Source organism: Syngnathus scovelli, chromosome 8, assembly GCF_024217435.2.
Source record: "Syngnathus scovelli strain Florida chromosome 8, RoL_Ssco_1.2, whole genome shotgun sequence".
NCBI lineage: Eukaryota > Metazoa > Chordata > Actinopteri > Syngnathiformes > Syngnathidae > Syngnathus > Syngnathus scovelli.
Genome location: NC_090854.1, coordinates 7,266,233 through 7,294,033, shown reverse-complemented (window position 1 = coordinate 7,294,033; position 27,801 = coordinate 7,266,233). Strand labels below are relative to the sequence as shown.

Below are 27,801 nucleotides of genomic sequence, written 5' to 3'. Positions count from 1 at the left end.
TAGATGTATCGACCGATAGACAAACAGACGGACTGGGCGTTCAGGCAGAGAGAGAGAGAAAGGAGAAAGGAGAGAGAGAGAGAGAGAGAGAGAGAGAGAGAGAGAGAGAGAGAGAGAGAGAGAGAGATAGGCGGGCAGGCAGGCAGACAGACAGACAGATAAAGTAAATAAACAATAAGCAGCAGCGCCAAACCACAGAAAACACACAATGTCAGCGAAATACCAGCAGGAGGTGTTGCTGTAGAGCCGACATGGCATCACCAGCAAGCCCACCAGAAAGTTAGAGGAGCATTAGCCTGGTGTTTCCCAACCACTTTTAAGCAGCAGAACTCCCAAAACACAGACCAGTTGCCGCTGTGTTCGATGGCGTGGTTTCAACATGGATGGCAAGTCTATGACGTAGGTTTCCATTTCGTACATTTCGTGCACTTCAGAGGGGCGTGGGGTGTAAGTCAAGAATTTGGACATGGCCCCTCCCAACTCTTCTGTAGTCTCACGCCATACCGATCGAGGGCGCTGCAAATTATTTCAGCCACACCACAAACGTGTAACTTGTTACTCGTTGTCCTTGCGTCACCACATGGTCAACCGGATGTTGAGATCAACGTGGTATCAGTAGAAGTAGAAGGTTTGTTTTTCTTATTCCACAATTAATGCCACTCAGTGATAACTAACCGACATGACTGAAAGTAAAGGAAAAGCGAGTTCTAAGATCGGAAAACAGTTACTGTCGTTGAATCCTGAGCAAGAAAATGAGTTCAAAAAGAAGGTAAAGGAGATGAAGAATTTCAACAAGGTGGGTTAATGTTCATCATAAATCATAACCAAAACGATATTTAAAATACATAATACGGACCTGGGAGGACTGCGTAGCAAAGTTACCGTCCGGGCATACGCTATGGTATTTCTAACTTGCTAGTTTGACGAGAGGGGGGGTTCAGGGTACGTTAAAATGTCCAGTTTGGATATAAAAAAAATCTGTACGTTATTGTACGATATATGCGCGGATTGAACCTGAAAATGTGTGTTCTGTTTTACAGGGCAACCGTTTGACACCTGGCGTGGTATATGTCGGCCATTTGCCACTTGGGCTCTTTGAGCCACAGCTCCGAGACTACTTCGAACAGTTTGGAACAATTTTACGGCTACGACTATCCAGGAGTAAAAAGGTAAAGAAACGTCTCATTTTAACGGAATCATGATAGACGTGAGCAATGTTCCTTCAAAATTTTCAAGTGTCTGGGCATACACAAAAGGTCCCTGAGCACACTGGGGACCACTGATCAAAACCTTTGATCATAGCATGTTACATGGCTTATTAAAAGAATCAAATCACAGTAGCAGTTTTCATTACTTTTAATATAAGTGATTTGGCTCACTTTAAATGAAAAACACAATCTTGTTGGTGTTCATAAGATATTTTGTGTGTTTTATGTTACATGTGTTAGCGTACTGCTTTGGCCATGGTAAAAGTCATTCTTTGGCCTGGGTGTGGAAGAAATGAGTTCTATACACCTTTACAGACAACATTTTGTTCACGTTAAAACATTCACATTTTCCAAAATGACGTGCTGAAGCTTGTGATACAGTGTAAATTCCTGTAACTCTTTGTCTGTAAAATATCTCATTACACAGTTTATTTAATAAAAAAAATCTTAATAAATGTCAAAGGTACTGGTTAACACGTCAGCCTCATAGTTCAGAGGGTGCAGGCTTGAGTCCACCTCTGGCCCTCCCTGTGTGGAGTTTGCATGTTCTCCCCATGCCCGCGTGGGTTCTCTCTCGCATCCCAAAAACATGCTTGGTAGGCTAATCGAGCACTCCGAATTGCCCATAGGTGTGAGTCCGAGTGCAGATGGTTGTTCGTCTCTGTGTGCCATGCAATTGGCAACCGGTTCAGGGTGTCCCCCGCCTACTGCCCGATGACTGGTAGGATAGGTTCCAGCACGCCTCCGACGCCCGTGTGGGCAAGCGGAACAAAAAATGGATGGATGCATGAATGTCACTAGAATATGTACAAATTTAACTTTAATTTGTTTACTTATTTTTCACGTCTGTCCTCACTTCACCAATGGCTGTACCCTTTGGCTTTGCTGTGTATTTTGCAGAGTAGACCTTTCTCACTCATACCAGCTCTGCCGAACCCCTGAAGCCGACTCACCGAACCCCTAGGGTTCGACCGAACCCCTAGGGTTCGATCGAACCCAGGTTAAGAACCACTGGTTTAGATGGAATATTGGACCTGAGACAATGTAAAGTTTAATTTAGCCATTTAGAGTTTGTAAACGATGTGGTGTCATTTTGGGGTGTGGCGTTATCTGGAGGCAAAAAGATGTAGCACGCTTGCTTGAACACGCAGGTTAAAATATCTCAACAGTGTGTTTGCCTAAGAAAGAATGTGAAAAATGACCAGTTCAGTGAATATGTGACAAAACTCACTCTCCTCCATCGTAAGTGTTAGAATATAAGTACTTGAATGATGACGTTTGGTGGTGTGGTCACAAGTGCTGTTATGATTCTTTTCTCTTATATAATTCTTTTAATATGCTACTGTTTTCAGACGGGTGGAAGCAAAGGCTACGCATTCGTGGAGTTTGATTGTGATGAAGTCGCCAAAATTGTAGCTGAGACTATGAACAACTACCTAATGGGAGAGAGACTCATTAAATGTGAGTATTGTGTTGGGTGTGCCTCCGATATCACTAAGATTAAGTCTCAAATTTAAACACGAACTGGTTTTGTCATTCTAGGCCCTCTATGTACCAGTACCGTACCAGAAAGGAAAGCGACACTAGTATTGATTAGCAGAAAGAAGCACAGTGACACAGTTTCCATGTTGCATAAGAATGTAAAAAACCAACAACAATAATTGCAATATATCAGCCCGCCTCATTTAGCCGATCGGATGCGTGGAAAGTCCACAAAGAGCGCGTAATGCTAGTGCATGTGCCTTGAAATTGATATCAGACATGTTGAATAAAGTGCCAATGACTTTCCATGGTCCCCAGTTTTGTTTGATTTGTATGCATTGGATTTGTGAGCTATTGTCTCAAAAGAATCATCTTATCTAAATCAGCATTCATTCATTTAAGTCATTCATTTGAAGTGTGGACAAAGTCGGTTCCGTAGATGTTTACTTTTTATTCATTCTAATTGTGTTGTAATGTAAGCTGATTGATAAAATGCACATGCAAATATTCTCAACCTACTGCGCATCCCCTTTTTGTAGGTCATGTAATTCCACCAGAGAAATTGCACGAGAAGCTGTTTGCCGGCTCCCAGAGGACTTTCAAAAAGCCTTCTAAGCCAGCTGTTGCCCGCTACAACATGGAGCGAACAAGTGACCAAGTTTCCAAAATGACCAACAAGCTCTTACACAAAGAGAGAAAGCTCCGCAAGAGGCTTGCAGGACAAGGCATTGATTATGACTTCCCAGGATTTGTAAGTGTTTCCCTATTTCCTAGTGCTCATTTATGAAGGGGAATTATACACCAACAAAAACAATTCTTACTTTTCCTTTTTGTACCGATGTGTTTTATTGCCCTCACAATGTCCTGTATTGTCGCATTTTGGGGGGAAATTTATTTGACAAAAATCGAGACCCAGAACAGTAGAGCTCTGACTTGCACTCAAAATCCCTGTCTGTTAAGAAATATGGTCAGAGCGTGCGCTGTTTCACTCTTATTGTTAGGAAACTCAGAGCATTGTTCAAACGTGCCGTTCTAGGGCTGGCGATATGGATGAAAAGTACAGCATGATATACAGTATCTCACAAAAGTGAGTACACCCCTCTCATTTCTGCAATGTTTTAATTATATCTTGTCATGGGACAACACTGAATAAATGACACTTTGATCCATTGTTAAGTAGTCACTGTAGAGCTTGGATAGCAAAGTAAATTTATTGTTACTTCAAAGTGACTCAAAATTCAGCAATGAATGTGTGAAATGCTGGCAACAAAAGTGAGTACACCCCAACTGAAAATCTCAAAATTAAGCCAAAATTGGGACCAATTAGGCATTTTTCCTCCCTGTGTAATGCGACGAGTTAATGTACTGAGGTGTTAGGTGTGATTGGCGATTAGGTGTATTCAATTAGGTATTTTCACTCTCATACTGGTCACAGGAAGTTCAACATGGCACCTCATGGCAAAGAACTCTGAGGATCTAAAAAAAAGAATTATTGCTCTACATAAAGATGGCCTAAGCTATAAGAAGATTGCCAACACCCTGAAACTGAGCTGTAGCACGGTGGCTAAGACCATACAGCGGTTTAAGAGGACAAGCTCCATTCACAACAGGCCTCGCCATAGTTGACCAAAGAAGTTGAGTGCGCGCGCTCAGCATCATATTCAGAGGTTGGCTTTGGAAAACAGGCGTATGAGTGCTGAGCATTGCTGTAGAGGTTGAAGGGGTGGGGGATCAGTCTATCAGTACTCAGACCATACGCCGCACACTGCATTCAATTGGTCTGCATGGCTGTCGTCCCAGGAAAAAGCCTCTTCTAAAAAAGACAAGCAGACTAAGGATATGGGTTACTGGAACCATGTCCTGTGTCTGATGAGACCAAGATAAACATTTGGTTCAGATGCTGTCCAGCGCGTGTGGCGGCAACCAGGTGAAGAGCACAAAGACAAGTGTGTCTTGCCTACAGTCAAGCATGGTGGTGGGAGCGTCATGGTCTGGGGCTGTATGAGTGCTGCTAGCACTGGGGAGCTATAGTTCATTGAGGGAACAATGAATGCCAACATATACTGTGGAATACTGAAGCAGAGAATGATCCCCTCCCTCCGTAAACTGGACCGCGGAGCAGTATTCCAACACGATAATGACCCCAAACACACCTCCAAGACGACCACTGCTTTCCTAAAGAAGCTGAGGGTGAAGGTGATGGACTGGCCAAGCATGTCCCCAGACCTAAACATCCGTGGGGCATCCTCAAACGCAAGGTGGAGGAGCACAAGGTCTCCAACATCCACCAGCTCTGTGATGTCATCATGGAAGAGTGAAGATTATTTGGTGCTTCCGTTCTGAGACGTGCATGCGCAACCCAACTGTGATGCCCCCGCCCCGTGTGTGGAGAGTGGAGATCCAGGCCAAATTTTACAGGCAGTATTATAGTTTAACGCGTTCAATGAACGAAGGTTTATGAACTCGTTCATATTTTGGACGAACGTGAATTGTGCGTAGCACATATTTTCTCCATGGACGTTTTTGTGAACGCGCTCATTTTGGGACGATTAAATGGTTTTGAACGGCAGTTTACTTACATTCAAGAATGCCAGGTTTTCTCTTCTGAGACTTCAAAATAAAACCCCGCAAAACACACTGTAAACAAGTCTTAAATAGGCAGGGGGAAAAGATTTGGCAACCTCGGTCACAAACAGTCGCATGGCGTGATGATGGACGCTCCATTCGATGAAAACTCGTGTCGTGCAACAGGCAGCCCTGCCCCCACTCGCACTTAAGTGTTGAGTGTGAGGAGTGTTTTTTTAAACATGTTCAATAAATGGTTTTCCAATTTCAAAAACATAATCGTGTAAATGATTGAGATTTCAATATTGAACAGAATAATCGTGATAATGATTTTTACCCATAATCGAGCAGCCCTGATATATATTGAATATTTTTAGTTTTTTTACTGAATGAGACGAGTGCGCTTTGACTCCACGCACACGCACACAGAGTGATGTTAGGCCATTAGAGTGAATTTCCAACACACCCTATGGTGATGACAGCGAACAAGTTCCAGTTTCATTTTTAATTTTGGCTTCTAACTACGGAAAGGTTTTTCTTTTTTAGTTTAAAATTGTTTAGCTTAACTACAATCCTGCATTGCGGTCAAAGGTGTTTAGCTCTTGCATCTGTAAACCCTTGCTGTGGCATAAGGAAGGTGCATGTTAAACGAGCGATATGTCACACATTTGTTGCGATCTGTCTATGACTGGTACTACTACTTCTGCTTCCATTTCCTCTACTTGCTTTTAGACAGGAGGCAAATACATTTGGTACATTAGCACCACCTAATCATCACTGTCAGTACTGCACCAAAATATTTGCCAACCACGAAAAGAAAGTCAACATGATTATGGAATGGAGATTTTGGGTGCTAGTCCAAGGTCTTTTTTTAGTATATACACAAGTCCTACTGTAGTAAAAGTCACAAGACCGGCCAAACTATTAAAATAGTGTTGCCTATAGTCTTTAAAAAATCTGGTAATTCTCAATGTAGTCATGTATTTATAATGTTTCACGGATGAAGTCAATCTGTTTTCAGGGATATTGATCAACCTCTGATTTGTTGAAATTTTTATGGAATGCAATCGTGCATCACTGTGAAGTCATTGTTAATATCCAGTAATCTACAAATTAGTGTACGTAGATTAAAGGACATGCACAGTAGTTGAAGTGGAACTTGATACTGATCTGCATATTAAATTCACTTTAAATAATATTCTACATCAGGGGTGTCAAACTCATTTTTTTTTCACGGGCCGCATTGTAATCATAGCTTCTTTCGGAGGGACATTATGACTGTCAACCCAAATAAATGTACGAGCACCTGATATTATATACAGTAAAAGCTACAAAACAAATTGAGAAATAACTCATTTTCAAATCGGATGAGTAAAAACTGGTCAAATATTTAAAAAAAAATTAAAAGTGAAGACAATTTGCAATTCTAGGAATGACACATGAATTTGATGCACAATTTGTGTTCGCGGGCCACATAAAATGAAGTGGTGGGCTGTATCTAGCCCCCGAGCCTTGAGTTTGACACCTGTGTTCTACATAAATCACCGTGCTTAGTTAGACCAAAAGGCTGCAAAAAACTTTGACTTAAAAGCACTTGTTTTCCCAAATTTGGTGGTAGAATTTCTAACTGTACAATCTTACAGCCATTCAACTTTGCATGCATGTGTGTGTTTGAATAACTACAGCACCATAGAGCAGAAGGCATTTTCACCCTGTGTTTTTCTTTTATAGGCTAGCCATGTACCCCAGAAGAAGAAGCCTGATTCCTTGAATGAGTCTGCATGCAGTGATGTAAGAAGCATAACTATCTTCCTACTGTTGGTGTGGCGCAGACTGAAAATGATCCCAGATGTGTCAGTGGTCTGGGGTCAGATAACTGTGCCTAAAGTAATGTGGTGCATTAAACTTGCCATGTTTGTCTCATAGTGACGAACGTGATAAACGTTATGCACCAACATGTAGCTACGATGTCACAGTACTCAAAAGCAAACTTAAAACTGATAGGTTTTACTTAACAAGTCCATCTCTTCTCCTTTAGGACACCACACCACTCTGCACGCCTTCTTTCCTGGAGCGAAGGAAGTCCATGGTCTGTGATGATGAGGATGAGATTGTCGTCAAGATGCCGTCTGTAGACAAAGATGAGTGCTCCTCAGAGGAAGAAGAAGAGGGGGAGGAAGAGACAGAGAAGGCCGGTGTGAAGGGTAGTGATTCTGAGTAATGAAACCTGTGGCACTATTGAGACATTTATACAGAGATGTGTAACCAGAATCTTGTTTTTTGGTGGACTCCTTTCTCTTGGTTTCAGAGCTGTTAGTGTATACTGTTTTGATGCAAGTTTTATTCATACAAATGTCACATCCCCCATTAAAAAGATCATACCATCAATGTCATCAATTGTGTTTGCAAAAAACTGAGCTGAAAATATGTATCATGTTGCATTTTTCAAAAAGTGTAATTACAACCGCATTCTTTTCATTGTGTATCAAATAAATGTTAATGTCCTCTTAAATCATGTTGGACAATATTTGGCTGCAGAAATATTTCCCTATTATGTGCCGTAGTTTTGATAGCTCAGGATTTGGATATGATTCCCTCAGCCTCAGTGGTTTTGTGCTGTTGTCATGGGACATCCGGGCCAGCGCGACTGCCTATATCGCAGACTTGTGTTTTTGTATATACTACTGAATTACAGTAATACAAAAATGTCAAATTGTGATATATATGGTCTTATACCAGCTATGAGACTCGCCGCACATGATTCTTTCGAGGAGGTAACTTCAAGTCAACGGTGTATCGAAATTTAGTTTGTATGTATTACCGTCGTCCAGCAGATGTCACCATAGGATCTTCAGCGGTTCCGATTTGCCATGCGACAGTTCTCCAAGTGCCATCATCCTTCTACCTTCTGCGCATGCGCGCGACGATCCCATTCTTGTGCTGCAGGCAGCATTCCGGGTGGAGAGAGAAAAACACGATTCTTAGGCCATATACCGAAACAACACCAAGAGATAATTTGCCAAGACCATCAACAGTCTTCAAACTGATTATGGTAGGTATTTTAATAGTTTATCCTCACTGCTCGCTTCCTTTATTGTCATATTTGCTTCGTGCTCTGCCAGTTCACTGACGTCTCATTGAAAGGGAGCGCTTCGCGACAATACAAGCTTTAGTTTTAATTCCTCATGCACAGTCTGACTATTATAAACAGGGCAGCTGTTTCCTCCTGGAAGCGGTGCATGTAAAGAATTATTTCTTGAGATTTTGATGCAGGTAGATTCTTTTGTGGTATAAGTGTTGAGTCTGACAAGGTGTTTTTACTTGATTTGCTAACAATGATGGTCTGTCTGCGAGTTAGCAGGAGCGCAGCTAACACTGCACAAAAGCACACAAACTGGGTGGCAGCACAAATAATGTCAGACTGCCATATCAAGGGCACTTTAGGTATGAATGTCACATGATGTCGTCACGTAATTCCGTAGTACGCCGCGTGTGGTTGACTTTCCCCCTGTGTTCTGACCAAATATATCATCTTGAAGAATCGGTGAAAGCATACATCCAAATAAAGTAATCAGAACGGCAACACGGTGAGGGGTATCTGAAAATAATTAATAGGAATTGTTATAGATTAACGCTTTGGTGCAATATTGAGACGACTTTTACAGGTTCTAAACTCGTGGACACACTTGAACGTGCAGGAAACACTGTTTATCTGTCGATACCAAGAAACCATCAAGTGTGGTGATTGTAAATTGTATGAGGTAACTTGTTTGTAATCTTCTCTTTAACAGTTTTCCTGTCGCAGTAAAGGTATTGTCTCAAACAAATGTATAAAACCCACACTGGAAAAGGACACACTAATTTTTAAATATTTGAAAAACATCTGTATTGCTCATAAGATCGGGCCCATTTATCAGTTCAATAGAGCTCCAAGAAGCACATTATTTCATATCGTCGGAAATTGTTTTCAAGAATTGAAAGTCAAAATAGAGAGTGTGTTTGTGCGTGTGTGTGTATGAATGTGTACTGTCAATACAGTGGATAAACACGCCTGTGTCATATTTGTGAAGTTGAGTGCCCAGCCCTCACAGGTATTTCCATGATAGTCGGTCATGCAATCATGTGAGGCTCTCCTTACAACAGGACATGAATCGGCAACAACAGGCTAAACCAGGGGTGGGCAAACCTTTTGACTTGCGGGCCGAATTGGGTTCTAAATTTTGACCGGGGGGCCGAACCAGGAGCAGATGGATGTATTGTTTGTGTGAAGTAATATAAACGACCTGTAAAGGTCATTGCATAAAAGATTTTGGCCTTTATTAGGTAGTAAAGCATAGATATTCAAAAAACGTTTTTTGAAAACAAATGCATTTATTAACAGCATTAAAAAAAAATCCCTAAAAAACTGCTCTCAGTGATTCTCATAAAATACGACACTGTTATTATGAATAACAGTCTCCATCACTTCAGTGCCTGCAGGTCAGATTAATGAAAGATGTTTATCTTATGAGGTCACATCAAACGGCAAACATTCTGACCAAATATATCATCTTGAAGAATCGGTGAAAGCATACATCCAAATAAAGTAATCAGAACGGCAACACGGTGAGGGGTATCTGAAAATCAGAGCAGAGTTTTAACTCACAAACACCTGGTAACAGAAGTGAGGAAACGGGAAACACTTCCTTAAAGTAAGCCTTAAGAACTTTAAAGGTTAAGATTAGTCACAAACAGGTGGTGCATCAATGTCCTTGAGCATCCTGCATTGTTTGAAAATGAGAATGGTCGCTAGTTTCAATCCCTGCTATTTGTACAGATCATATTCAAAATGCATTTTTTTACAACAAACTTGAAAGCCTCCCCTTCATTTTCAGTGGGAACAGTGTTGTTGGTCTCTCTTTTTTTTGCTAGTGTGTCGTAGTCTGGAGTAAAATTTGTTGTGGCAATTCTTAGGAGAGATCTGAGGTGTTGGTCCGTTTACCTAGATCTGTGACGGGTTGATGTTGATGTTCATGTGGCTGAACGTCACGTCGCGTACGTCGAGCCAAATTGGCCACTTTTTTTAAACACTCGGCACTCTGTGTCTACCTTGCTTTTCCATGGGCGACTCATTTTAATGGAAGGATTGCAGGGGAAGGTTTGTGGGTGGCTTTAGCGTAAAACTGTATCCGAAAGCTCGGCGTGCAAATTACAAGAATGCTGTCGTCACAGCCCACGCTTTAAATTCGGCACTGATACAAATAGAGCGCGAGTGCGCCATTTCCGTACTACTGAGTACTTACACGCACTTGTGAGTGTGCACCGAGCTTTCTGACACGGCTTCCGGTAGTAAATGCGCAGGCGAGTGGTTCCCCATCTACTGGGGAAACACAGTCGTTGCAGGCAAAATGACCGGAAAAAAAAAAACGTTTAATAATACAATTTATTTAGGGTTGGCGGGCCGGATTAAACGGTCCCGTGGGCCGGATGTGGCCCGCGGGCCGTAGTTTGCCCATACCTGGGCTAAACTATACGATCGCTAATGTTACATAAACACAAATGAGTAACTGAGAACGTGCCTGACATAATATATGAACAATTATTCAAATAACTATAACATAAAGAACACGTTTATCAAACCGTCTGTGTCACTCCAAATCACTAAATCCATCAAAATCTTCGTCCTTTGTGTCACTTGTAAACAACGCCACTGTTGACCCGGAAGTATGTCAGACTCATCGTCAGTTGCGGCTCCAATATTTCCAGACCTATGTAGTAACTGTATATAAACTATACACCAAATAACTATAACATAAATACAAATTTTATCGAACCATCCGTGCCACTTCAAATCACTAAATCCATCGAAATCTTATAAACACCACTGCTGACTCCGGAAGTATACGCGGCGCTGAGGTCAAAGTCATTGTCAGTTGTGGTTCCAATTATTACACAGGCCAAGAGCGCTGTCATGTGGTTTAAAGTGAAAATAACATGTGAAGTGATCAACTATAATACGAAGTAAGTAATGTGTTAATGATCAAGTAATAATGTGTTAATAATTTCACATATAAGTCACTCCTGATTATAAGTCGCACCCCCGGCCAAACTATGAAAAAACTGCGACTTATAGTACGGAAAATACGGTAATAACATCTTGAGCCTTTTCTATTAGTGTTTTCTCTCATGTGTTTTCTGCCTTTTCAGGGCTTTCCGGGGAAGATCCCAGGAATACACGTGGAGATGTGATCTGGCCTTCATCCTTCACCATTTGCCACTTTGATTGTTGCTCTCCAAAACCACCATTGCAAACACTGCAGCAGTGGTTTGGCTCCAAGTAAAACCCCAAGTTAGAGGCACTAGTAAACATTCCCCAGCTGCTGCCTTGACACACATGGTGCATTGCTGCCATTCCCAAAGCCCGACTCCATCAGTCTCGAGGGCCCAGCCACTAGCTTGCTGGTGTGCTTACAGTAGCCACAAAAAGAAGGAGGGTCCTTTTGGATAATTGTTTACCCAGTCACCAATATATATTCAAGTGTTGGGGTTTACAGAAACTTCCTGAGGCTTTGAGCTCTCAGGATATTTTGTAATCATCCAATCAAAATCTGGGAAGACTGACAAACACAGGGAAGGTGATTATTTTAGCCCAGGTTGATGGAGTACAACATGGAGAGCTGTCTAGCTCAGGTCCTGCAGAAAGATGTGGGCCGTCGTCTTCAGGTGGGCCAAGAGATCATCGATTACATCGTGGATAAAGAGAAGTCTCATGATCTGGAACAGGATCAGACTGCACTTGATAAGATGGTTGATGGCATTGCCAGCTCCTGGGTCAATTCCAGCAACTTCAAGGTAAACTCCATTGATGGGGCTGGGAACTCTGATGTGGGTTCTTTCCGCATGCATTTTGATTGCATGCTACGAGTGATGACGCTAATTGAAATTATTTTGTAATTCAAGATGGTCATCAGAGCATTAAAAAAAAATAAAAATGCATGGTATCCTATCAGATCAGAATTAGGCCTCTTCCAAATAAATTGGGATTAAAACACTGAGTGGCATGATACGGGTAACTTACAATTCAATATTGTGATGATATATGGCCCACAATTCAACAATATGATGATACATAATATTTACGTCTGTCTCCCAGCCTTTTGAATTTTAAGTTCATATCATGAATATTAATTACATGTTACCACAATACTGATCCCTCTCAGCCCATCCTCATAAAAGAAAAGAAAAGAACATTGAGCAACCATGTGAGGGAAAACAAAGTACATATTGACAAGACATAAACATGAAAGATGAGTAGTTAGGACACGTGACTGAGCCGCTTGCCTGTGGTGACGCTTGGGCTAATGGGAACAAAGTGTCAGCACATTTTACGTTTGTGGATGACGCAAAAAACAAGTTAACAAGGATGTCTGCACATGGGACAGCATACAGACTGCACGCAGCGACATACAATCACAAGAGTGGACAGTAAATATAAACATGCAGTGAATTGAACAGAATTTATGTTCTGATGTCTCAAGTCTTAGTCATGTTGGGGCTGCTCAATTAATCACATTTTAATCATGATTATAATTTTGGCTCCAGACGATCTCATAATTCATATAATCGAGTAAAAATGATTATTTAGTGTTTCCGTTCTAAATCTAATTGTGTCTCAACAATATCATGATGGGGATGATGTTGAAAATCATTGTTTAACTTTGGTTTTGTAAGATAAGATTTGACTGTTAGTGAGACTCAGAAATCTGAGTGTGGCAACAGTAAAAAAAAAAAAGAAGAGTTTTGGTACTGTTGGTACTGTCTGTGTGTAAGGTGAAGGCTGCTGGTTGGGAGAAAAGCTAGTTGGATTTTGGATGATCACTAAATTCTTTGAAAAACAAACCTTTAGCGGCGTCATCAAAAATCTTTGTCTTTGATCAAGCTGTCACGTGTTTCCTTTTAAACAATACACAATTAAAATTTTCAATCAAGAGTTTAAATTGATTTTCACTCAATTTCACTCAAACAAGCTGATCACATGAAAACTAATGTGCAAGCTCTTGAGTTTGGGATAGTAAGTGACAGAAAGGATGACAGATTAATTTGCCTTCCATGAATAGTTGGAGGGAATGCCTTTAAATCGTCTAATGCTGCATGTGGATCTGCGAACATCACTCCAACCTCCCCATTGCATTCTAATGGACTTTAATTACAAACACATTTTTGCTATTTGTGGGTAGGCTGAGCACCTATTTCCCACAAATAACGGGTATCAACTGTACTTACTGTATTGTAATGACTTGGAAGCGTTTGGCAAGTGGCTGTGCCTCACTGGTTTATGTGCATTTTGATTAGCTATAATTTGCAACATTGTGGAAGTGCAAGTCAGATTTTGAATCATCACAAGTCTAGTGGCTGAGGCTTGGCCACTCGTGAGATCTTGTGGCAGAACCCCCGCTTCATTGGCGTTCTGCTTCATCCCACGGTGTGCCCAAATTATGTCACTTATAATGTCTAAAAACTATTCATTTTTATAACAACCTGCAACGGAGAAAACAATGGCAAACGGCTGGCGGCATTCTCTCATTGTCATCAGGCTCATAAATGTTAAATCTAAAAGTAGATGTTCCCAAATATGCTAAAAACCGCCAGAGAACAGAGAACTTTCCAGAGTGTTTTTTCATTGGGTTGGGGGTACTTGCAGGCATCATTTTTAAGTCCAACAATAAAATAAGTGTGAATGTTTGCCCCATGACCAGTGTTCCCTCTAATTTTTCAAGTGTCTGTGCAAACACACAAGCTCCCTGTGCTCACTGTGGACCACTGTGTGCAACACTAGATTAAATAAATAAACAAATGAATGAATGAATGAATAAATAAACAGTCAATGAGAACTTTAACTTGCTCGGGGTCGGATTTTGTTTTATGTGACACCTCGTTCCTTTTCTGTCGATCTTTTGCGCTGTCGCAATAATGTACCGATCCCCTGTCCCATCTTGAGTCTTTGTACAATTCCAACAGCTTTCAAATAACATTTCTTCTGAATGTGACGCTTGAGGTAGTCCAACTTCCATTCGTTCCATATTTTTCCCTCAGTAAACTCGCCCGCCACTTTGGCTTCACTGCATGTTTTGCAGAGGAGACCTTTCTCATTTGAAAAAGAGAAAATCTCACCCAGTTTCACTGTTTCCTCTTGTAGTTGCACACACTCCGACAGCCATCCAATCTCAAAAGAACTGCCGCATCTCTTATTTATTTTGTCTTGGCGAGTGGATGTGTCGCCGCTCATTCATTTCCCCATAATTAGCTAATTTAGCATTCGCATCGCTTGACTCCGCCGCACTGTCGTTAGCTAGCTAACCTGCGTGGCACGGATGTGCAGGACACATATGTGACATACATATATGTAGCGTAAGTGAACCATATCATATCATTGGCTGTACACCTGTCAATTACTGATTTACACTACAAAAAGGCACAGAAAGAAAATTATTCGTCCACTTAATTAGATTAGATTACATCTAACATTAGATATTAATCTATCAGTTCATGCTGAATTTTATTTTGTGCGCAGCATGGAATTTCTTGTGCGCAAAGACTGCGCGACCAGTGCGCAATTGCGCAGCTGCGCAGCTTAGAGGGAACACTGCCCATGACAGTTCCTTTTAAAGTCAAAAAGTCAAAGTCAAAGTCAGCTTTATTGTCAATTTCTCCACATGCCAAAGACACACAAAGAAACCGAAATTTCGTTCCCCCCTATCCCACGGTGACAAGACATGGCTCACAACAGACAAACAAGTAACAAGTATAACAAAAGCGTGCTGAATAAATAATGAATAAATAACACAACAATAAATAAATAAATAAGAGGAGCAGAAAAAAAAGGAGCAAGTGCGCGTACAGCAGACATTCCCGAAAATAGCGCAACAGTGCCACACGCTACGCAGAAGGGGGTAGCGAGTTCAGGGCCCTAACAGTCTGGGGAAAGAAGCTGTTGGCAAGTCTGGTGGTGCGGGAGCGCAGGCTCCTGTACCTCTTCCCAGAGGGCAGAAGGTCAAACAAAGAGTGAGCCGAGTGACTCACATCTCTGGCAATCGAGGTTGCCTTGCGGGCGAGATGGGAGGTGTAAATGTCCTTCAGGGAGGGGAGCGAAGCACCAATAATCTTACCAGCCGTATTCACTATGCGCTGCAGGGCCTTCAAGTTCTGTTCAGTGCAGTTACCACCCCAGACAGCGATGCAACTGGTGATGACGCTCTCAATAGTGCCACGGTAGAATGTAGACAGGACTGCCTGAGGAGCACATGCACGCCTGAGCTTCCGCAGGAAGTACAGGCGGCGCTGAGCTTTCTTTGCCAGTGACGAGGTGTTTGCGGACCAGGAGAGGTCCTCACTGATGTGCACCCCCAGGAACTTGGTGCAGCTCACCCTCTCCACCACAGCACCATCGATGATCAGCGGCAGGTGTGTTGTGTGACCCTTCCGGAAGTCAACAATGATTTCCTTGGTCTTATTTACGTTCAGCAGGAGGTTGTTGTCCCTGCACCACGTGGTCAGAAGGTCAACCTCCGACCTGTACCGAGTCTCGTCGCCCTTTGTGATGAGACCCACCAGAGTCGTGTCGTCAGCAAACTTCACTATGCGGTTGTCGCTGTAGGTCGCAGTGCAGTCATGCGTCAGCAGGGTGAAGAGTAATGGACTGAGCACGCAGCCCTGGGGGGCCCCCGTGCTCAGCGTGATGCTGGCGGAGATTTTGTCGCCAACACGCACCACCTGAGGCCTCTGACAGAGGAAGTCCAGTATCCAGTTGCAGAGGGAGGTACTGAGGCCCAGCTCGTCGAGTTTGCAGATGAGTCGCTGCGGCACAATGGTGTTGAAGGCAGAGCTGAAGTCCACAAACAGCAACCTCACATATGAGTCCTTTCTCTCCAGATGGGTGAGGGCCGAGTGGAGGGCAGAGCAGATGGCATCCTCAGAGGACCGCTTGGCACGGTACGCAAACTGGAAAGGGTCAATGGTGGGGGGGGGAGAATGGACTTGATATGCTCCATGACCAGCCGCTCAAAGCACTTCATGATGATGGGCGTCAGTGCCACAGGGCGGTAGTCATTGAAGCAGGACGGTGCAGGTTTCTTCGGCACAGGAACGATGGTGGCAGCCTTGAAACACGAGGGGACGATGGCCTGCTGCAGGGAAACGTTAAAGATGTCCGTGAAGACACCCGACAGCTCCCCAGCGCAGTCCTTCAGCGCTCGACCCGGGATGTTGTCAGGGCCCGCCGCCTTACGGGTGTCAATAGCGGCAAGCGCCCTCCTCACACCGTCGGCAGAGAGGCGCAGGGGCTGCTCGTGTGGGGGGGGGAGTGGTCTTCAGCGGGCAAGTGCTGTTCTGGGCGTCGAAGCGAGCAAAGAAGCGGTTCAGATCGTTCAGCAGACGGACGTCGCCCTCACAGCTCCTCGGCGCGGGCTTGTAGTCCGTGATGGTCTGAATGCCCCGCCAAAGGCTACGTGCGTCCTTGCTGTCCTTGAAGTGGGTGGAGACCTTGCACGAGAACGCCTTCTTCGCTTCTTTGATGCCTCGGGACAGGTCGGCCCTCGCTGTCCTCAAGCCAGCCTCATCCCCCGCTCTGAAAGCCTTGTCTCTGGCCCTCAACAGTCTGAGGACAGCCCCCGTCAGCCACGGCTTCCAGTTCGCGCGAGTGACGACGGATTTCGAGCAAGTCACATCATCGATGCACTTCGTGATGTAAGAGGTAACAGAGTCAGTATACTCCTCTATGTCCGTCCAATCGTTGTAGGTGGCTGCCTGCTTAAACAAGTCCCAGTCAGTGGTGTCGAAGCAGTCACGAAGTGTATCGGAGGCACCCTCAGGCCACACTCGAACCTGCCTCCGAACCGGCCTGGATGCCTTTACCAATTGTCTGTATGCGGGCAAAAGCAAAAGCAAAACGGTGAGATGGTCAGAAAGCCCCAGATGGGGGAGGGGGGTGGCTTTGAAAGCTCCCTTTTGCGCCGAGTAGACTAGGTCCAGGAAGCTGTCGCCACGTGTCGGAAAAGGAACATGCTGGTGAAGCCTCGGGAAAACAGACTTCAGGTTGGCATGATTGAAGTCTCCAGCGAAGATGGTGAAACCGTCAGGGTGCGCTGTTTGCTGTTCACCGACAGCCTGGTACAGTTCACCAAGCGCCGCGATCCTGTCTCCTTCGATGTTGGAAGGCGGGATGTATACCGCGACTAGCAGAATCGCGGTAAATTCCCTCGGCAGATAAAAAGGACGGCACTTAATGATCACAAACTCCACAAGCGGCGAGCAGTGCTTACATACCACCACAGAGTCCCGGCACCATTCTTCTCGGATGTAGACGCATATTCCACCTCCACGCGACTTTCCCCCTCGTACAATGGCACGGTCCGCCCGATAGCACGCTAGCCGCTCCAGGTGCACTGCAGAGTCCGGAATGTTGTCACTCAACCAGGTCTCGGTGAACACGAGCACACAGCAGTTCCGCACCGTCCGGTTCGTAGACCTCAGCAGGCGAACGTAATCCATTTTGTTGTCCAGCGATCGAACATTCGCCAGAAGAATGGAGGGCACCGCCGGTCGCGCTGGGTTGGCCGCCAGCCTGGCCCGGACGCCTCCGCGCTTGCCCCTCTTCTGCCGCCTCGCACACCGATTTGACTTCTCAAATTTACTGGCTCAAATGGCCAAAATGATCCCGATCATTAGTGACTAACTCAAGATTAGTTCTACTACTTCCATAAACCGAACCAAGTTTACAACCACTAATGCCAATAATTTGCTTTTTATGTATCTTAAAATTTCAAACCAATGGAGTAAGTAGAGCCAATGACCACATTTCCAAAGTCTAAACTTCAAGGCAACAAGTTGATGTGGGTTTTAGTGCATTGACTTCAACCAGTCAACAACAACCAAACAGGTAATGAAAATTGCATTCATGCAGAATAAATTTCAATTTTTGTGACCACGTGCTTGTCAGTGATCCACACCCTTACCGAGATGAACGCTGTGTAAAACGTAAACAAAAATAATTAATTTCCAAATCTTTTTGAACCTATATTTAATTCACAATAGCAGACCCATGACCCCCGTGAGAATCACCAGTTTGTAAAAGGAAGATGTATATTGACTCCTTTTGAATTTGATACCAAAGGCATATTCTAAAAAACTGTGGCAGGGGCATGTTTACCACTGTGATCCATCACCTTTCTTTTAAACCAGGGGTCACCAAAACGTTGCCCGCGGGCACCAGGTCGCTCATGAGGACCGCATGAGTCGCCCGCAGGACTGTTCTAAAATTAGCTCAAATAGCGGCACTTGTCAGTGAGCTGCATCTATTTATTTTATAGTCAAACCTCGGTTTTCGAATGTCGTGGTTCTCGAACAAATCGGAATTCTAACAAAAAATTCGAGATTTTTTGCTTCGGTTGTCAAACAAAATCCTGAGGTCGAACCTCGCGAGAGGAGCCGGGAGGACCCGAGAAAACCCGACCGCGCGGCCCGGATGCTGACTGACTCCATTGTTATTGTGTTTTCGTTACTTTGAGGATTGTATTAACCCCTAATCATGCCTCCAAAGAAAGCAAGTGGGAGCAGTAAAGCCATCCTAAAACACAAAGACGCTCTTAAAGCAATGCGACAGTGAGCGCCCGGCGCCCTGCGGTTGCGCGATTGGACCAAATTAAGCTCTCATCTGGTTGAGTTTTTCCAGGCCACGCTACACTATTCCACAAAGTTGCCATGATACATACAAGTTCTTTAACAGTTAAGTTCTTGTTCATATTTGCTGTGGAGTTTTATCTCACAATGAAGACACTCATTCATGTTTTCTTGTGAGCGGTTCTCGACACAGTAATTTACTACATGATTATTTTTTTTTATCTTGAAATATCTTCAGACTAATCTTGTGTTTAAGAGAATTTTTTATTTTACGTGCCCAAAATTTTGCTGCAGCCTCTCTCCAAATAATATTTTTAATATACTTGAATGTTTCATTGTACTGCAGTCATATTTGAGTGTTGCAAGTTTGATTTATGCATATTTAGTTGAGTGTTTTGTGGGTGCTAGTGGAGGTTTGGTTGGGGTAGGTGTGGGTGTTCCTCAGATAAACGCTGGTTCTGTTAATTGTCAATGTTATTTCTGATACAAAGGCTGTTTATAGTCCTTGCCTGTAGCAAACAGGACTTATCACTAACGTCACACTCCATCCCGTGGTTGCCGTCTGATAGGCCACATCACTGCCTTTAAGCACACATGGCTGTTGTTGGCTGAATCAAATCTGTTTTTGAACAAATACTGTATATTGTTAAAAAAAAGTTCAAGGCAAAACCTTTCTGAGAGTACAAAGTTGAGTTCCTTAATGAAGAGGCTATTAACTGCAGGCTGGAGCTATACAGTAGGCAGATTATTTCAGTGTAGTTGTATGACTAAATTTCACTGGAGATCCAAGTGTGCTCATACTGGGAAATCATCAGGGTTATTGTACTTAATACTGGGGATATGGGCACATTTACTGTATTTTTAATCATACAATTATGTTTTAAGATCTTAGAGAAAAAGCTGCAGCTTTTATTAATTTCTGGCTTTCCTTGAACCGTTGACCAAGTACTGTGGCGGTATGTTTTTTTTCCCCTCCATGCAGTTTTACAGAACCTAACATCCTGTGCCGAAGTGCTAGAGGACCACTACTATGACATTTGATAACCTTTTTTACAACAGTCAATTGTCTTGGTGAATGAGTACAAGGATGAGAATTTTCCACGGATCCGCGGATTTCCGTGTTTTTTTCTGTCGAAAGTATCATTTTCGTGAATCGTGTAAATCCGTCGAGAAAATGTTTTTTATATATGAGGGGGGTGTAGGGAAGCAGCCAACGTTAGCCTCGGCACTCACGAGCATTCGCTCGCCCGACGCGACGTTACCTTACGAAAATCGGCTTGCCTCTGTAAACCTAACTAACTGGCAGCACTGATGCGACAACATCCGCCTTATCGTCAGCAGCATTTTGCCGCTACTTTCGTCACATCATATCTCCTTGTTAACTTAAGTTATGCGGAGAACTAAGTGTTTTTACACCGCCACAATGTGAATTTGCAATTGGGTTTTCATCACTTGTAGACGAGTCATTTAGTTAGATAGATCTAGGGAGATATATATATATATATATATATATATATATATATATATATATATATATATATATGTACTCATCGCACAAAAGAAGGCACAACCGGACCACACACATATCAACGATAAATAGATTCACAATATGTCACGCCACAAACTCACCCAGGCAGAACGCAGCATACTAGCAAAAGGACTCAACTACGCGATCACACCCAAAAACATACCCGTCGATGATTTCATTTTAGCCACGGAGTTAGCATGCAAAAAAATACGCATATAAAAACGGCTAAATCACCACCCAGTAACATTACAAAACAAGAAGTAAACGCAATGATCACACTAGCAAAAAATAAAGACATTACAATCCTCCCAGCGGACAAAGGTAGAACAACAGTAATTATGGACAGAGACACTCACGAAGAATCAATGCAACAGTTACTACAGGACGACACTTACGAAGTAGTACAAAAGGACCCAACAGAAGACAAGAAAAATAAACTCAAAGCATTACTCAAACCACTACTCATTGAAAATAAAATAAACAAACAGGCATACAATCACTTAATACCCACAGCAAACATCATCCCCAGAATTTATGGCACACCAACAATCCATAAACTAGGTACACCTCTCCGCCCCATCGTAGATAGCATAGGGTCAGTCACATACAACCTTTCAAAAGTACTCACAGAAATAATAAAACCACTACTAGGACTCACGGATCGACACTTCAAAAACTCGAAACAACTCGCCACAGAACTCACACACATAAAGGTACAGAAAGATGAAATGTTCATATCACACGACGTCATTTCACTCTTCACAAAAACACCCACACAGGCCACCATACACATAGTACATGACAGACTATCAGCAGACAGGATACTCAAGAAACGCACAAAGCTAACAGCACAGGACATCACCCAACTACTCCACTTCATCGCCACCTCCACATACTTCCAATACAGAAACACAATCTACAGGCAAAAAGATTCCCCATGGGAAACCCTCTTTCTGCCATCATGTGCAATTTTTTTATGGAAGATCTAGAACAAAAGGCACTCTTAACAGCTCCGGACACATACAAACCCACGCTATGGAGACGCTACGTCGATGACATTCTAGAAAAAACAAAAACAGGACATACACAACACCTCACAGACCATCTTAACACCATAGACACCACTGGTAACATCAAATTCACCCATGAAGAAGAAACAGATCGATCCATAGCCTTTCTAGACATCAACATACACCACACAGACAACGGAGACATACAAATAAAAGTACACAGAAAACCCACACACACCGACCAATACCTCCTCTGGACATCAGAACATCCCACTATACATAAATAGTCAGAACACTATACGAACGCACAACAATAATCACGGATCCGGAGGACATAACACAGGAAGAACAATACATACAACACGCACTCAAAAAATGTCAGTATCCACAATGGGCAATAACCAAAGGTGCAGAACAGGTAAAAAACAAAAAATACAAAACACAGGGGAAAAGAAAGAAACAAACACGGAAACAAAAACCCAGCGGAATGGTGACGTTGCCGTATGTGAGAGGAATTACGGAACGCATCAAAAGAGCCATGAAAAAATACAACATAAACACACCTATCAAACCACATACAACACTCCGTCAAATACTGGTCCACCCAAAAGACAAAATTAACCCGGAAAATAAATGCAATTCTATATACGAAATTCCATGCAAATCATGCAATAAATCGTACATCGGGGAGACAGGGAGGAACTTCATCACAAGAAAAATAGAACACAAGAAGGAGTGTGAGAAGGAGACAGCAACAAGACAAACAATAGCAATAAAACTACAAGCAGAACAGGAACACTACAAGTCAGCTATAACCGATCACTGTAAAAGAGAAAGCCACATCATGGACTGGGAAAAGGCCAGAGTCATCCGCACTGAAGAAAACAAATATCAGCGTTGGATCAGGGAGGCCATTGAGATCCGCAAGCGGGGCCCGAGGACCATCAACAAGGATGAGGGAGCCTATATGCTCTCTACAACCTGGAACAGCATTCTGGAGAGGTGAATGGACAGAAGAGGGCGTGACTCACCTGTCAAATCTGACAGGTGAGCCACGCCTTCATCCATCAGCTGATAAAGACGCGTCACTATCACATCGGTGACACTCTGATGAAGGCGGAAGAAACCGCCGAAACATGTCAGGTAATGAACCTAAAACAATTTGTTTGATATAAAAGAAACCAGTGAAGTGATTAAAAAGGAAAAACAAGATTAACTTAGTACAGCTATATATATATATATATATATATATATATATATATATATATATATATATATATATATATATACTTTTCTGTGTTTTTTCACATTTGTCATTCTCATCCCTAACGAGTACTATGTTTTCCGGACTGTAAATCGCTCCGGAGTACAAGTTGCACCAGCCATAAAATGCATAAGTCGCATTTTTTGAGGAAATCTATTTGATAAAATCCAACACCAAGAACAGACATGTCATCTTGAACGCAAATTTAAAATAAAAATAAAATAGAGGCAACAACAGGCTGATAATTGTACGGTATGCTAACTTTACATGACACATAAACAACGAACTGAGAACGTGCCTGGTATGTTAACATAACATATTTAGAGCTATTCAAATAACTAGCATAAGTAACATGCGAACAAGTTTACCAAACCATTCATGTCACTCCAAATCTCTAAATCCAAGGAAATCTTCATCCTCAATGTCACTTTTAAACAACTCTGCTAAGTCCGGAAGTAGAAGACACGGCGCTTCCTCTTCTATGTCGCTTATGTCAGTTGCAGAAATTGTCAGCGCAGTCCTATAGCGCCCTCTTGCGGTTTAATGTGAACATAACATGTGAAATGACAAAATGTGTTAAAAATTTCACACGTAAGTCGCTCCTGAGTATAAGTTTCACCACCACCCAAACTTTGAAAAAATCTGTGATTTATTGTCCGGAAAATACGGTATACTGTACTACAGGTTAGCCAGGCACTGGTGCAGTAATTGCAATGCTTTCAATTAGGGTTCCATTAAGATTGGCACATGCTGCTCATGTAAATCCTATCATTTTAACTTGTTGCTCTTTCAGCCAATATTACTACGAACACTCATATAGCCTTCCCTTTCCTAATTCCCTTATCATATTTTTTATCTGAGCGCTTATCTGAAGTTTTTTTTAAGCTGTATTCACAACTTTGGTTTTCTTTCGTCTGTGTTCCTCTTGTTTTCTCTGTCTGTGTTGTCTGCTTCTGTTTACCCTGTTGTATGCATTTACATCAGGATTGTCCGAAGTCTGGCCTGCAGGCCAAATGCGGCCCGTGTCTAAATTTAAACTGGCCCGAAGCATTGTGTCATAAAATCAATAATAAGTGGCCCGCTGGCACTGTCGAGGGGACCTGCACGCCCCAGAGCGAGCCACAGAAATGAAACTTGTCCTAGCGCTCATGATCAGTTGCGAGCATGTCTCCTACGTCCCTTCCCAGTTCACGTGCACACAAGTGTCTGTATGCAAGATAATCAGTGACACAGACACTTCCTCATTCAAATGTCCACACATCAAGGACTAAGGCGACGCTAAAATCAGAGACGCTGCAAGTGATGCTGCACAGGGAAAGGCAAAAAAAAACAAAAAAACAAAACACGGACTACTGGTGAGAGCTGTCTACTTCATACTAACTCTACACACTACTGCGCGTCCGCGCCGCCCACTCTCAGTGATCGCAAACAACAAAAAGACTATGGATTATTATTTTGTGATTATGAAGTAATTTGTTGCGTATGAAGTAGAAATAAAAAAGTTAAAATGGAGAATGATTTATTTTGGATTAAAAATCTGACATGATGCAACCTGGCCTGTTTACTGCAGTCACAAACACCAATATCACACTTCTTATTAATACAACAATTACCGTATTGGCCCGAATATAAGGCGACCCTTAATATAAGATGACCCCCTCTCAGACTCAAGTTGGAAAAAGTACTTTTTGAACACCAAATTTAATTTTTATACTGAAAACAATTACAGTACATCTGAAACAAATGATTATAACAATATATTCAAGAGAAAATGTATGTTATTTTGCCTCATTCAAATCATGCAAAAACTGTCAATCACATCTTAATATCTGAACATTTAAATATGTAAACTAAAGTGCAATCACATTTGTAAATGAATGGCTTCCGGTTCTTGAAATGTAAATAAACTAATCTACTGTGATAAAACAACAAAACTGCAATAACTGCATTAACCATCAAAGTCTAACTGTAACTGCACTGTAGCTCAGTGGCCTAGTAGTAGAGTGTCCGCCCTGAGACTGGAAGGTTGTGGGTTCAAACCCCGGCCGGGTCATACCAAAGACTATAAAAATGGGACCCATTGCCTCCCTGCTTGGCACTCAGCATTAAGGGTTGGAATTGGGGGGTTAGATCACCAAATGATTCCCGAGCGCGGCACCGCTGCTGCTCACTGCTCCCCTCTCCCCCAGGGGATGGATCAAAATCACATGGGGATGGGTTAAATGCAGAGGACAAATTTCACCACACCCAGATGTGTGTGTGACGATGATCATTGGGACTTTAACTTTAACTTTAACTGTAGTCTTGAAACAAATCTGAATAAGGAAAAACATTGCAACAAAATAATGCAAATTGCTACCGCTATTTTTATTTTTCTTCTTCGTGACAGGGGTTCGCTTTGTTCTGGGGAGTTAAGTTCAGCATTCGCTTTGAAGATATCTGGCGCCATCTAGCGTTGTGAATGGCTATAATGTCTAGACCCCGAATGTAAAACGACACCCACTTTTTCAGTCTCATTTCAATGCAAAAAACACCATCTTATATTTGGGCCAATACGGTACAAAACAAACTTAATACAGCTAATAAAAAATTCATTCAACGTTCATAAAATTGTTCATTTGTATTTAATTTATTATTTTAATCTTTAACTTTTCTGGTAGTGCAAATGACAACAGATCCTCATTTACAATATGAACCCATCTGCAGACAGCAAAGGATATAGTTGAAAATTTACAAGTTCATTTACAGTAGTAATGGTTCAATGAATGTCGGTGCGAATGGTCGGCCCCCTTTTCATCTAACCAAATCTGGCCCGCTTTGCAAAAAGTTTGGACACCCCCAATGTACGTACTGCTTTCAGATGGAGCTAATTTTAACCCTCATGTTGGTTGAATTGTTATTGTCAAGCCATTGTGCAGTCTGTGAAACATTCCTCTTCAGCAGGGGTGCCCAAACATTTTCAGCTCGCGAGCTACTTTTGAAATGACCTAGTCACAAAGATCTACCCACTAAAAGAATGTGTGTGTGTGTGGGTGCGTCTGTCTGTCTGTCTGTCTGTCTGTCTGTCTGTCTGTCTGTCTGTCTGTCTGTCTGTCTGTCTGTCTGTCTATCTATCTATCTATCTATCTATCTATCTATCTATCTATCTATCTATCTATCTATCTATCTATCTATCTATACGTTATCGTGAAAAAAAGTCCTCCTCTCATTCCCTATGAAAGTGATACTTTTTTAAAAATCTTTTTACTATGTCCAGCTGCCCCACCCATTTTTATACCCTTTCTTAAGTTTAAGAGAAAAAACAGGGTTCTGACAATTGGAGGGAACTCGCGAGCTAGCGTGTTAGTGTTGTGTTGTTAGTGCCGTTGTTTGCGCACGCGTCAAGTGCGAAAAAACCCCCCAAAACATTTTAATGTCACGCGATCGACCAGTAGTGGCCAGGCGATCGATGGGTCGATCGCGATCGACGTATTGGGCACCCCTGCCCTTCAGTGTTTTATATGCTTGGCAACAAGATGGATCAGTTGGGTCTATACATCCACATCAGATAAACTATGTCAACATTCTGAAATGTCGAATTCCACATTTCTATCAGAACTGTTTATAAAGGATGTAATCCGCCTTTCAGTCTAAAATGCATCAATAATATTTGCAAAGATCATCATTTAATATTTCCGTTTTTTGAAATGCCAGATTAGCTGCGCTCATTAAATAACAAACTATAGCTCGGATTATTAATTTATTTCGTTTCGTGAGTCAAGTTGTGAACTGTTTCTCATTGAAATGAAGGGAACTAAATCTGTTCCGGCCCCCGAAAGAAGCTATGTTTATTTTGATATGCATCCCGTATTTATTCTAATTATCGCCCATATTCTAATAATCGCCCAGTGTGTGTTAGCGATGACATACATAAAAAACTTTGATACCTCTAATTATCGCCCATGCTGCTAAAAATTCCCCCCAAAACTTACGTTTTCCTCCGCGACCGCATGCCGACGTCATTGCACAAGTTTAAATATGACTGATTTGACAGCATGTCAAATGTCCCTTTTAAATTGTTTTTCTCCGTAAACTATGATACAATTACACTCGTCACTCCGCTACAATAGCCTCATACAATTACAATATCGGGGCGTGCGCTCGAAAAAGACGATCACGATAACATGACGTGCGCAAGACGTGTTGTGCGACGGTAACGTGTCGCATTGATGGAGCGTCAATTGACGCACCCCGCTGTTAGCGGTAGATCATAACAGCCGCTGTTCTAGTGTTAAGAATACCAGTGAGATGCTGGTATTGCATACTACATAAGAAAAATATACATATTATTGCCCATTTAAGTGCCCCTTGGCGATCGGACAAAAAGTGTTCTCTATTAATCGCCCACCCCCACTGTTGGACATAAACCTTCTCTAATTATCGCCCTGGGCGATAATTAGAATAAATATGTTACCTATTTAAATGTTCAGATATTAAGATGCGATAGTTTTTGCATGATTTGAATGAGGATTTAGAATAAATACGGCATATATTTTTACTCAGTGTGTGGTTAACACACACTGTGCTCACTATAGCAAACATAGCAACTTTGCAATGCCTTTGCCTTTTTTGATATATTACTGTTTATTTTCACTATGGATCCCCAGTCCCCGATAAGAGAAAGGTTTCGGGACCCCTGCCCTACACGCTGAGAACCAGATTTACTTATTTTCTCCATGTCACTTGACGTCGTGCTTTGCGTGCATGCGTGTAACATTTTTCTTCTTTATATTGTTGTAAAAGGTTTAACTAGTTGGGTGAAAGTGAAACGAGAAAGATTCAATAAAAAAATACCAATATGTGTTCTAAAAATTGTTTTTCTTTTTTCCAAAAATATTGCAAAATTATTTTTGATGACAATTATGCTGTTTTAGGCCAAAACCCTATAAGTTACACATTGGTGAATTTCTATTCATTAGTCTGCATGTGTGGGTGTCAACTGATTATTGACCAATTGAAAGTATTTAAAATTGCTCGCTCTCTTTCCCAATTCAATGCAAATGGTTGCACACACTTGCCATTTTTTAGGTATATTTTGGTGGTACAAGGTTT

General features: G+C 42.3%; 2 protein-coding genes and 1 non-coding gene across 33 annotated transcripts in view; all 3 read left to right on the top strand.

Moving 5' to 3' along the window:
• Nucleotides 1-553: 553 nt before the first annotated feature.
• On the top strand, nt 554-7,767 carry nifk (nucleolar protein interacting with the FHA domain of MKI67). Its single transcript, XM_049728497.1, has 6 exons — nt 554-796; nt 1,041-1,169; nt 2,561-2,669; nt 3,230-3,441; nt 6,987-7,046; nt 7,294-7,767. The coding sequence occupies exons 1-6, from the start codon at nt 680-682 to the stop codon at nt 7,474-7,476; spliced, it is 810 nt and encodes a 269-aa protein (XP_049584454.1). The 5' UTR covers nt 554-679; the 3' UTR covers nt 7,477-7,767.
• LOC125974410 (small nucleolar RNA ACA64) lies at nt 7,084-7,215 on the top strand. The gene has a single exon (XR_007483529.1). It is a non-coding gene; the product is annotated as a small nucleolar RNA ACA64 (small nucleolar RNA).
• A 386-nt stretch (nt 7,768-8,153) lies between the features above and the next one.
• Nucleotides 8,154-27,801, top strand: part of clasp1a (cytoplasmic linker associated protein 1a) — a 122,623-nt gene continuing 102,975 nt past the window's right edge. For all 31 annotated transcript variants that reach the window (XM_049728496.1, XM_049728484.1, XM_049728479.1 and 28 more), the window contains exons 1-2: nt 8,154-8,307; nt 11,442-12,086. In XM_049728496.1, coding sequence (XP_049584453.1) covers nt 11,892-12,086 — 195 coding nt within the window. In that variant the 5' untranslated portion in view covers nt 8,154-8,307; nt 11,442-11,891. The remainder of the gene's footprint in view (nt 8,308-11,441; nt 12,087-27,801) is intronic.

What these genes read in the sequence shown, in the direction of transcription:
- nifk (XM_049728497.1), top strand. Translation starts at nt 680, where the DNA reads ATGACTGAAAGTAAAGGAAAAGCGAGTTCTAAGATCGGAAAACAGTTA. An exon ending in AGATGAAGAATTTCAACAAG is followed by an intron (nt 797 to 1,040) that starts GTGGGTTAATGT and finishes TCTGTTTTACAG; the next exon opens with GGCAACCGTTTGACACCTGG. An exon ending in ATGAGTCTGCATGCAGTGAT is followed by an intron (nt 7,047 to 7,293) that starts GTAAGAAGCATA and finishes CTTCTCCTTTAG; the next exon opens with GACACCACACCACTCTGCAC.